Source organism: Etheostoma cragini, chromosome 9, assembly GCF_013103735.1.
Source record: "Etheostoma cragini isolate CJK2018 chromosome 9, CSU_Ecrag_1.0, whole genome shotgun sequence".
In the NCBI taxonomy this organism is placed as follows: domain Eukaryota; kingdom Metazoa; phylum Chordata; class Actinopteri; order Perciformes; family Percidae; genus Etheostoma; species Etheostoma cragini.
This window is the reverse complement of record NC_048415.1, coordinates 6,725,543-6,738,080: the sequence shown is the minus strand read 5'-3', so window position 1 is coordinate 6,738,080 and position 12,538 is coordinate 6,725,543. Positions and strand designations below refer to the sequence as shown.

General features: G+C 40.7%; 1 protein-coding gene across 2 annotated transcripts in view; it reads right to left on the bottom strand.

Moving 5' to 3' along the window:
• Positions 1-12,329, bottom strand: part of ror1 (receptor tyrosine kinase-like orphan receptor 1) — a 113,158-nt gene extending 100,829 nt beyond the window's left edge. The window contains exon 1 of one of the 2 annotated variants that reach the window (XM_034882101.1): positions 11,852-12,329. In XM_034882101.1, coding sequence (XP_034737992.1) covers positions 11,852-11,957 — 106 coding nt within the window. In that variant the 5' untranslated portion in view covers positions 11,958-12,329. The remainder of the gene's footprint in view (positions 1-11,851) is intronic. The other variant, XM_034882102.1, reaches the window with a different exon arrangement.
• Between the last annotated feature and the right edge of the window lie 209 nt (positions 12,330-12,538).

The following is a 12,538-nucleotide window of genomic DNA, read 5'->3' as shown; positions in this document are numbered from 1 at the left end:
CAATCAGACCAACGATCCGTAGAAGCGACAGCGGCATCAACGGGTTGCTGCGCTTCGGTGGCGTTTGGTGGCCGCTATGTTGAATATAACCAAGAAGCTGCTTGGTCGCTTCTCTATCGTCATCGTGTTAAACCCGCAAATAGGGGGGGCATGTAGATAAGCCAGTTTCTGATTGGTTCCCGCAAAATTGTGAACTGAAGCAGGAGAATTAAATGTGCAGGTTTCCAGACTGAGCTGCAGGGAGAAATCAAACCGCCAGGACAGTGGGCGGGGTTTACCCAACAAAGCTAGACTAGGACATAGAGAGAGAAATAAATAAATGCACACTGGGATGTTTCTTTGTAGCTCTTTCAGTCAACTAGTCTGATCATAAAACAATCACTTGAGCCTCAACAGAACACTGTTAGAGGAAAAGTGTCATTTGTTTGTATTAGCTTTACTTAACAATTATAAAACACATCTTTGCTTGGAATTTGTTAATTTCTTTGTCATACAAACACACAAACAGATATCAGGACAAAGGGCAATGTCCACTCCTGCTCATGAATTAAGCTAGCCAGCTGGCTAGAGTTAAATCAACTTTAAATTAAGGAGTAAATGGACAACCAAAGCCTGGGGTGAACAGCGAGGGCAGTGGGGGGGACAATGGGTCACTGCTGTCTGGTCGTGGACACACAGACAATGGAAGAAGTAACAATAACAGAGAGACTGAACAGAACATGCTCCAGCATATAACTAAACTACAATACAAACACTTTTCATAAGAAAGCCCTTTAGTTTGGACAAAGTTTCCGAGGATGAGGAGAAAGAGGAGGAGGTGGATAAAGACAGAGTGGGAGAAAAAGCCAGACTAAGTGTAAAGGAAGGAAAGCTCATACAGACTCTCGCCCTGCCAAATTCAAGTTGCTGCGTTGAGTTGACAGTAGTTCAAACTGTTGAACAGTACCAGCGGGGGAAACTTCAGACCAACTCCACTATTGTTTGAATTCCCACTCCACAGCGATCTGTCTCGCTCCGAATTATCAGCACCGGCCCATTTTAAATCAGCGCTTCAACAGAGCATGTCAGGAATAATAAGCCTCACTGCCCATAGCAGGGATTTCTTTTCTTCTTTTTTTCAATTTCACTGCAACAGGACCCTTCAGGCTGCTTACATCTCCAGGAACGGGCCCCTCACTTGTTACAAAACATCATTACACAATGCATGCAAAAGTATTAAACAGTTGTTCATCTCCATGAAAATCTCAATAAATGCTCTTTTTGAGTGCATTGGAAACTGTGGCTAAATGTCTGGAAAGATGTTAAAGCAGTGCCATCTCTCCTTTACTCCGATCATGGCTGTAATGACATGACAGGTTTTATGTTCCATTCAAAATTCCTATGGGACAGTAAAATGCTGGCAATCTGTTTTCTTCTGTTAACAAAAAATATGGCCTGCATTTATTGCTCATCATTTCCAAATTTAATCAGGGAAATGTATCTATCTTGCAAGCGCAAGTTTTGACATGACGAGAGTTTAACTTAAATTGTAAGAGTACGCATATTTTTCACAGTTCACATCATATTTTAGCATGAAGGGTTTAACAGTGTACAAAATCAGAGGCTCTTAAACCCATGTTCCAGTTCCTACAACGGCTGGATGAAATAGTGAGAGAGAGGAGGGCTGAGAGGTAATGAGCTCTTATAGGCAAAGCTTAGCACGGCCGAGGCAGCCACGCAGAGGTTAAGCAAACAGGCAGTGGGATCACGCGGGCCTAAGCTTCTTATACAGGCCCCTCTGAGGAGAAGATCATTGACTTCTGATAGGGGGATGAAGGTCAGGGGTTGTCAAAGATAAAGGGGCCATCAGTCCTCAACCAGTGAAAGCCCCTTTCCCTCATCATCTCTGTGTCTGTTTATTTCTGTCTAGTTTTCAATCAAGTGGTGTGTTTTATGAGTTAATTGTTTCAGCTTTTTGATAAATACAACTTGCTGAGAGTTCCTTTAAGCCTGCTGTCAGTCAAATGCCTCTATGAAAATATTTTACCATCCTAATGTCATTCTTAGCCCTCTCAGCTTTCTCTGAGCGGACCCATCCCAGTCCTCACTCACATCCTCAGACTATCAATCTTTTCATCCCTTTCTAAAACAACTGGTATGGGACTTTTTTTACTTGTTGAACCTCTCCCTCTTACCTTCCCTTGGTCCTCCTCTCCTGCTGGGGAGTCACAGGGCAATGCAGTTTCATTTCCTGCCCTGCTGAAACCAATGCTTTTTGAGAGAAGGAGGGGAGTGGGGAGAGAGCCAGGGAGAGACAGAGACCGATGTATAGAGAGACAGGAAAACAAGGTTGAGGTGTGAGAGGATTGTTGGCATGCAGGACACAAACGCACTAGTAAGTAAACTTGACTTGGATCCAAGTCAGTGTCAGCTTTGATAAACACCAACCGGAGAAATTGAATAACTGTTCGAAGTGGAAATATGAAAAACAGGGGAGCTGCTTTAATGGGTAAACTCAATTTTCCCTTCAACACTCCCCATCGGGTTTTTTATTTTTTCACCACAGAGATGGAGAGATTCTGCGGAGGGCAGTAGCAGCATTCAGCATCCCACACGATAAATGTATGAATTCCTGGGCTGCAGCATCAAGCTTCCTTTCCGTTGTCCCCTACATGAGCTAAAGTCTCTGAGTGAATGAGAGGGAGACGGAGATGAAGACAATAGCATAAATTCTGTCACAGTCTCACAGGACAAGACGGAGTCCTGCCCTATGACTATTCCATACCCTTCTAGAAAACCACAAAAACCCACAGCAGCTCAGACATCAAACACAGGACTCCCTCAGTGATTCTACGAGACTCTGGTCAACACATCTGGACAGTCAGCAGCTCAACTGTGTCCTTTCATCCTGCTATTCTTCCCTCACTTGTTTCAGTTTATAACAGAGCTACAATCTGGATAGTTAGACAAACCATACAGGAGTCAATAACTGTGCCTTGAAAGTATGCTGGCGTATGGTGAGGCCATCAAGCCAAAATGGATTTAAGAGACTACCAGTGACTGTGTGGGTATGGTAACAGATTTCCCCCAAGACTGTGAAGAAAGCTTTGAGGGTTTGCCAAAAATATTGAGCGTCGAGACTCACAGCTATAGTTTTTAAATAAAAAAAAGAACAGATTGTTTTTCATCGTAAACTAGATTGTTAAGAGATTGCAGATGGAAGAAGCAGGTACCAACTTCCACCAAGAGACTCACTTGATCACTAAATCTTTTTCACTGGCCTATCACAAAGTCTCATTAAAGAGACAATCCGTGAATGCATTTATTGCCACACTGGGGCATGGATTTCTCAGTTTGTTCTGAATTAGTTAGACGGCTAGCCAGCAGTGGTTTGCTCGGCAGTGACAGCTTTAACTCCAGATTCCTCGGTCAGTGTGGGCAACACAGGATTAGAATGGATAGAAAGGGAATTTCCATTTAAGTCAAATTTCTTGTAGTCTTTTATGTTTTTTCTATTTGTGCTAAGTCCCTGTTTTATTTAAGGTTTCTGGTTACCAACATTATCGCCACGATTTACAGCCATGCTGGACATTCAAATTCAGAGTTTTTACAGCATTCATGTGGGCAAATTAAAGCAAAGTTCTTCTGCTTCTACGCTGCCTAGTTCTGTCAGGACTGAAGGAAGTACGTGTCTGCCTTATGTGATAATTTAAGATTCCCTGGACAACAGGACTGAGCCTCTAGTTCAAGGCAGGCCCTCTTAAGTCTTTTGTGTGTGAATGAAGTGGCTGGGTAAACAGTAGCTGCTGGTTAAAAGGGATCTTGCTTAGAGAACAATGTGCCAAAGCCTTTGGCTAAACAAACATGCTAGGACCGTGTCCACACTTCTTCAGATCAATTTTAGAACCCCGTTCAAGGCCATGTCAACACCAAGCACACTAAATCCAGGAATGCTAAATTTTTCTTCCATATTCAGCCTTCTGTCCACACAAGTGTTTCACTCCCCAAATTGTTGCTTTTAAAAAAAGACAACTTTCCCCCACTTTTGTTAACTTTGAATTCCTGTATAGCCGTAGATCCCACAGTATAGTTGTTGTCATAGATCTAGATTTACGTTTATGTTGTAACTACCTAAAGGACTTTGCAAGCATAATGTAGACAATTAATCAATGGCTGCAGTGTAGCAGCACAGGAAGCACTGTTCAATTTCAAGTTAATTGTAGATGAAGTCATATCCTAATTTAATAAAATGATAGTTACTTCTTTTCCTTAGAGTGCCACATAACCCAACCATAACATTCTGACATTTCATTTGAATTTATCAATACTTTGGGTCTATGTTACTTAGTGGCTATTCCACAAAACTTGTGGAGAAAAACTTCTAAGTGATGTAGGAGATAGAAGAAGACAGAAGAGAAAGAAAAAGGCAGAGGGACCACTGGTTGTTCCTTACCATAAATCCTGTATTCTAGCAAAACAATATCTCATGCTTGAAGTACATATAACAAAAAACATTTTGTGATTATTTTGGCCATTGTAGGCCTTTATTGAAAGGGAAAAGAGAGAGGGAATGACATGCAGCAAAGGGTCGCTGTTGAAAAAAATATGTTGATTTACAATCAGTACCCACAGCAAGCCATGTCCTTTCATTGTTAAATGAAAAGAGTGGGAGAACTTTAGCAATTCAAGATCTGTTCTAATACTGAAAGACAACTTCCCTGCACACAGATGGATGGCTGAAGAAAGACATTCAAGAACGGAGAAATCAAACTGCTTTTATGGTTAGACATCATCTACATACAGTTCATTGGAAAATGTTTTAATGAGGTGATAATCTACAAGAGACTAGACTAGGCCTTTAAAATAGGGCAGTGAGTAGGTTCAACAAGTGCTTTTGAAATATCTCAACTTTGAATCCCCGGATGAAAACAGTGAAATGGAAAGAAGCTTATACATAAATATAGCAATATTATATAACCTTATATACATTCACAACCTTGTTATTACTTTAGAAGATCCCCAAATCGATATTGTGGCCAAAGTGGATTTATTAAACTGGTAGCTTAATCTTCAAAAGACAAAATTCCTCAACTTCAGGGTTCAACAGGATTATAGTTTCTATTGCTGCTGATTGTAATTACAAAGCAATAAAAGACCAAAAACAACCAAACACACTTTCTCACTGTATTTTACACAAAAAGAAAAACTTCCTAGATGACTAAATGAGATGGCAAACCACAAATCAGTCTGAAAAGCAAATCCAACACTATATATACACTCACACTTTCAAACGGGTTGAGTTAATTTAAACTGAACACAAATCATAAGATGCCCCGTAAAATTCAATTTCCTGCAGTCCAAACATCTCTTGTTTAATAATTCCACAAGCAGACTGAAGTTTGTATTCTATGCATTTTCCACATTTCACAGGAGGAATGTGCTTTTTACATTATGTCTGTATGTATGTCACAAAGACATATCAAGTCTGATATTGAGACGGCCAAATTATGACTAAAGATCCTTGCATAATCAGCAAATACTATAACTGCGAAGCAACTAGAGTGTTTCTGCACCAGCTGACATCACAAAAGATGTCTTTTGCTCAAATCAAAAATGCAAATTACTGACAAACCATTACTAAAGGCCAGTAGAGTCATTATGATTGTGTCTCTAAAGAGAGCAGGAGCTGGTGTGGAGCCACCCCGCTCTGTTATTGTTGAGTAAACACACATAGCGTAGCCAAGAGAAGCATGTCAGTTAGCCAGGCAAGAAGGGCCAAGTGGAGGAGCCACTCCACAGCCAAAATGAACTCTACAGAGAGGGAAAGGATGGGGGTTTGTGTGTGTGTGTGTGTGTGTGTGTGTGTGTGTGTGTGTGTGTGTGTGTGTGTGTGTGTAAGACAGAATATAGCCAAAAAAGTCTGAAAGAGGGCAAAGCAGAGAAGAAGAAAAACAGTAAGAGAGTGCCAGCATTTGTGTCTTGCCAGCCAGATAAGGGTACTGCCAAAGAGTTTTGATGTCATGCTGATGGTGGTGGGGTGATGGAGGGGTTGAGTATTCTCTAATCCTCTAGCAGGCAGAAAGTAGGTCTATGTCTACTACAGAAAACTTACTTTAAGGGCGGACTTTTTAAATGCTCCTAAAGAACACTCATCATCATTTCCACGTCCATATCCACAGACAGCATGCACTTGATTAGTGTTTATGACCTTTCACTGACATTAAAGTTATTTAGAAAGTGTCCTCTTTTTTTATTCACTTCAAATTAATTTAAATACTACAGTAATTAGATGCAGACCATATTTAATGGTTTTGTTCAGTGTGATTGACAATTTAAGTCACCAGACTACTTAACTTAGGCCAAGTACTCAATTAGGGAATGTTGTGAAAAAGATACCCATGCCAAAAAAATCTATTCCCACATAGACAGAAATGTGGCCGCACAACATTTGTGGGAGGATAAAGCTGATAAAATGAATAATTCCTCCATTGAGTGATACGCTAAACTTTTTGGGAGAATACATACTAATATTTGTGGCAGAGAAGCCCATAAAGTTGGGGTATTTAATACCTTGGAAGGAGAGTGGTGTAGTACAAAGGCCTAATTGTGCATCGGAGATCTGCCCGTCTGCCTGCAGTGGGGGTTTCTGTAGTCCTTAATGCAATGCAAACAGGGTTTAAAAAGATTTGCTCTGACACATATACAGTAGGGAATGAAAAAAAAAGAAAAAAAAAGCCATGTTTCATCCTACCACCTATTAAATGAAATTTAGCATGATCTCCACACATTAGTCCCGGGCAAAGCTAGCTTGGAGGACACTAGCAATGTAGTAATTTGATAAAACTGCAACAAACAGTGGTCTCCATGAAATTCTGAGCTCGTTAAGCCATTGCTGTTCCCCGCAGACCTCAACATTAAACCGTGCCAAGTCCATATGGGAAATCGATATGCAGTATGTGTGGCTTATTCCATTAGACTCATTAAAGTGTCACTGTGTCATCAGCACACTCTCACACTTACAGCTTGCCTTACAACTGCAGCAAAGGACTCATTGTTTTGTGTGTGTAAAGTACAGCAGAGAACATATTTTATGTGGCGGGCGTAATTTGTCTTTCAGACAGCATTCGAAAGACATCAACATAGAAAGCTATTTAATTTGTGCTTGGACATACAGAACAGGTCAATCCAAGGAAAGGGCCTAATATAAGTTTAGTCTAATGTACCATACCTTTTTACAGAACTTAATGCTACCTTGCTGCAGCTTATTTCCCCAACCAATCCAGACGTTATACCTCTGTTAAAATCATTGAACAGCAACACTGTCCTCTCCACACTGACTTCCCAACTGCAGCACTATAACCTGAACCAATATTTTCTGTTCCTTTTGTTAATCAGGCACTGCATTTTCCTGAACCCTGCAGAGGTTTTTTTTCTCTAACAGACTGACCTCCTGTGCAGACAGTAAATTGCAGGAAAAGGGGTTTTTACGCTTGGCTACAGTTTGCAGTGGCAGAAACTTTATCAAACGCCTCCAACAAGGATCTGAGTGAACTGTGTTTAGCCTTTGATTAAACGCTGCCTCTCAGAGGGACCCTGACCACTAAAAAACAAGCATTGCTCACAGGGTTGGATTTGTGGAAATAAGAGCATCTGTCTGCCAATATTACGCAAATGCAGGAAATATACACTTCATACCATTCACAGAAAGGCATCTGCCTATATTGGCAGAAAGTACAGTAGGTTTACAAAAAAGGAAAAACTGAAATCTGGCTCTTCTTCTAAAATTCCTCTGTCAACCAAGCCTTGACGACGTATTATCAGGAAATTCCAGCAATTCAATGCAAAACAACTGTACCATTCAATGACATCACGCATAGGAAAACTTCATATCTTGTGAATTCTGTAGTAGTCAGTGAGGTAGTCCTGCTTTGGAAACATCATCCACAATAGGAAAGTGATGACAAAATATACTCAAATCAGAAAAATACCACTAAACATTAGTTATTTAAACATATAATTTAAGGCAAATTGCCCGCTGGCTGTACATCAGTTAAACAATTAGCACACAGTATTGTCCAAACAGTTTGCCCTATGGCAACACTGAGGCACACTGAGCCTTGGCAAACACATGTGCTTAATAAGGAGTGGGAAGTAGGTAATTGCCAGTGCACGGCGTAGTTTACACCAATGTTTTAAATCAGTGACATAAAACAGAGTCTGAGCATCTGATTTATGTCTATGTCCCGATTAAATTAATGTCAGACACTTTCTTCCCAATCCACACGCTGAAAATGGAGTTGAGCTGCCTAAAATAAAAATCTTTCCCCTCCTTCCAGAAAAAGGCCATACATCTGTTTCACACATACAGGTCCTGCTACATTCTTCTGTGTCTGCCAAAAGCTTTTAGGGATGCACACCACTTGATGCCTGAGTTAGTGTAGTGTGCACTGTGCAGAGTGGGAGTTGAGTTTTAAACACAGTGGAGTCATCTATCTGAAAGAGATGTACCACTCAGACCATCATTGCGCCAAACATTTACCACAAAAGTCTGGATAAAATATTGACAAAGTGAATATAACGAATTAGGGAGAAATTTGAGTAACATCGCAATGATGAAATTCTGGAGTGTGGTCTATCTGTATAGTGTCTTGAGATAACTCTTGTTATGAATTGATACTATAAATAAAAATTGAATTGAAATTGAATGAAAGGCACTAAGCAAACTCAAAATCCACAGAGGAAGTCGCTGATATGCAATGATTTTACAAGCATGCATAGAGAAGTGCTACCATGTACTTTGACATCTTATTTTACTTCCTTGTAGACTGTTCTCTAATATGATTCTAATAAAATGCCAGAAGAAATATAACAGTACAGATAGACATCTCAGTATCAGGGAGGGCAGGACAAGCTCTTACACACTCTGCCTGTAGGATTGAGGATTTTTTCCAGGGGTGAAGTGCCTTTAGTGTCAACAATGTGTCCTGTTGAAAACTGCACTGAGGCAGTTCCACCAACATGATTTATAGCCTCCCTGAGTGTTATTAAAAGGCTAAATGCTCTCTAAACAGATTTCACATAGTCGCTGCCCAGCACAGGACCTTTTATGTTTGAGGTGAATGGCCCATGTTCAGAAACATTTACACAGTTTATATAGTTGGAAAATATTGCTGTCCATTTATTTTTATGAACAAGTCACAGATTATCACTTTGTAGATAAAGGGGAGGGGCTGAAAGATGGAATGACAGTGATGATTTTAAAAAGATGCCGTTGTTATGTTTAAACAAATAGTGCATTTACTTGGTAACACTCGGATTGTGCTTCCTGCTTTCACAGGAATCTGATTTCCACGCTGCAAAACTTGGGTTCAATTTCAGGTTAACTGATTAAGAATTAATCCACTTGGAACAGACAGATTCCTGCTGAAAGAAAAATATGAGGCCATGTCAACCTTTGTTCTTTCAGTTTTTTCAGTTGTGCGCAAAGGCATGGAAAAAACTATATTTGTATGCCTATAAGAATAAAATCTCATGATCTGTTCTGATTCAATGCTTGTTTAGATTAGCACCTAGAAGGCTGATTGTGATGCCTACGCTGTTTTTGGCAAGAAGAGGGAAAAATCAGAGGGCTGATTAAAGTGCATGTATACTCTGGTTTTAGAGTAATCAGACACACAAGTACACAAATACAAACACATTTTCCAATTTCCTGCCTTGATCTGATGACTTACATCAGATTTTTGTGAGCATGTAAATGAAGAAAGAGTATTACACAAAAGAAAATGGAAGGAGCGCATTCGATTTGGTCTGCATTTTGTAAGCCAGTAAGTTAACATTTCAGGTGGACATGCAGTTCATCTTAGAACATACCATAAATGCATTTTGTTGATTTACATCTTTTGCCAAATCGTCCAAATGCCCTTGCTTTGGTTAATGCCTGTACCTGGAAATGCTGAAATGTTAATAACACAGACAGGCCAATGACCTCCGACCTCTTGACTGGACACTTTCAGACTGACCAGTAAACCAGACAGCAGCAAATAAAGACAGACAGCCACGCCTTTCAGTTTCCTCCTTGTCATGTTTGCTCAGTTGCTTCCACAATACAGTTACATTATATCCACTGGCCATTGATGATCACATGGTAATACACTCTTCTCTCCACATTTAGCACAATTGAACTTGAACCAAACTGTTCCGATCATCGCTCACAAGCCAGAGAAGACAAGGCTCCCAGTGTTATCATTTCTTTACAAATCCTGGAGCTGATTCCTTGGCAATGAATAGGTCTGGTTTGTGGATGCTTTGTAAGCACAAAGCAACTTAATGGGTGTTCATTTGCTTGTCCTTATCCAAGGGCTACAGTGATTGTTTGGATGTGCATATAAAGTCTTAAAATCATTATACAGAGCAGCTGTAGATCTTCTGTTAGAGACAGCAGTTTACGATTTCCAGTAGTTTTCTGGTTTCCCATAGTGGGATGGAGTGTAAAAGCAAATCAGTTTTGCTTCATGACATACAGTATTAGCACATGAAATGGGATTTTCCGGGTAGAATTTGCCTCTAAACTGTGGGAGTCATTTCCAGCTTTGCTCACCCCCACTCCATATTCAATCATGAAACGCCATTTGAAGAAGTTATAGCTAACTCATCCAGTTAAGTAGGCCTATTGTGGATTAACATTCCTCCCTGCCTCAGTGCAAAAAAAGGAAGCAGAAAGATACAGAGGAAAAAGGATGGCAAGAGAAGGGCGACCGCAGAAAGCTTTCGCTCAACGCAGCATATTCTGTACACCTCATTGTAAATAACTGCTAAAAGCATTTAAGGAGGACAGAGATAATCCAAACGAACCCCCGAAAAACCACCCGGAGATAATTCATCACTACCCCTAATGCAGGGGAGAATTTTTTATACTTACTGCATACTGAAAAGTCAGAGGACAGAAAAAATTAAAATGCTTTCCAATAGCGGCATCTCAAACAATTCAAATTTAATTCAATCACACTTATATTAGTCAACTAAATGCCAGTTGCATATACCATCAGGTCCTCCTTTTCTCTAAAATATCCACCCTCAGCCATGTACAATAAAAGGCCCAGGAAATATAGTTCTGAAGATTTTCAAATGGGCAAAACCAACTACAGCTCTTTGCTTAAAACCATAGACAAATAAATGATTATTTATTTTAGTGTTCTGTAAGAGGCAATTAAGACAGTTTGCAGTTGTTTCCACAGGTTGGCCTGCTGTGTGTTTCCAAAAGTTGTCCTCCTACTGCCTGGAAACAGCCACAAGACTACTCTCTTACCATCAGCCAAACCTAAAGCTTGCCTTGTAATTAAGATGGTGTGCATATCTTATCTTTAAAATAACCTAAATCGTGAGGGGGGTGGTTGGGGGCACAATAGCTATCCAGCTGACTTAGTTAAGAGCCCCCCTATTGTCTGCCAACGGAGTCAACCCTTTCCCCGTGCAGAGGCTTCAGAATGACAATAGGACGATAATCTAACAAACCAAAGATCATTTACATGATAGGGGAGGCTGAATGATGGCAAACAGCTCGGCTTAATGCAACAGTTTGTTGACATTAATGAGATGATTTCAGGGGCAAAATACAAATGCAGTGGTCTTAAAATATACTACCCTATATTTAAACATCATTATGGATGACTTTAACTGCCTTTAAAGTGCGATGAAGCCGCTGTAAAGCCACTACCAGCACACGCTAACAGTCCCTAATACGAGTTTTTGTCAAGCCTGACGCAAATTACGATGTTGAATTCACGCGTGTTGGGATGAGCCGCAGATTAAGTAAAGACAGCAGAGACGCAGGAGAAAGACGGGAACGATGAAAGGAAAAAGTATTGAAACTCACCAGACGCGCGCAGGTCCAGGACACTTTGGAGGAGCAGGGCGATCCACAGAGCGCAGGCTGGACATCTCCAGAGACGCTGGCTCGCTGCTGTCCAAGTTGGATACATTCCTCCGGCTCTGTGTTAAACCTTCGCCCGCTTTTCACATCCACTTCACTCAAAATTTGAGTGAAGTGAATGAGTGAGTGAGTGAATTTCGAGCCCTTCCAAAAAAAAATTGAGCGACTCAAATACGGCGCCTTAATAACTTGTGCACTGCCTTCAGCCGATCTTCCAAAGCGCACCGCAAACCCTCTCGATAAAATAATGTGAGAGTCTGGAATAAAGTTGTGTCCGTTTCTCCAGGTTTCTGTCTCTTTCCTCCTCGCTGGAGCCCAGCACACTTTCCCCCTCTCTATCTCTGTCTTCAACTGAGTGCAATCCTTCCTACAAACTTCACTGGACAGACCACAGGAGCCACATGGCTCCAATTAGCCACGTGTCGCCATCGTGTGTTCACTGCAGGAACTGTCAGAGGCCAGGCAGACATTTAAATTCATGAACGTGCACAGGAACAGAACAGCTACAAAACGAATTACTCAACCACTGTACTGTTTCCAATGTCAAGAATGGACTTTAAATCTTATTCGATCGACTTTATTCAATCACGCATGCTAGCTGTCCTATACTATATATATATATATATATAT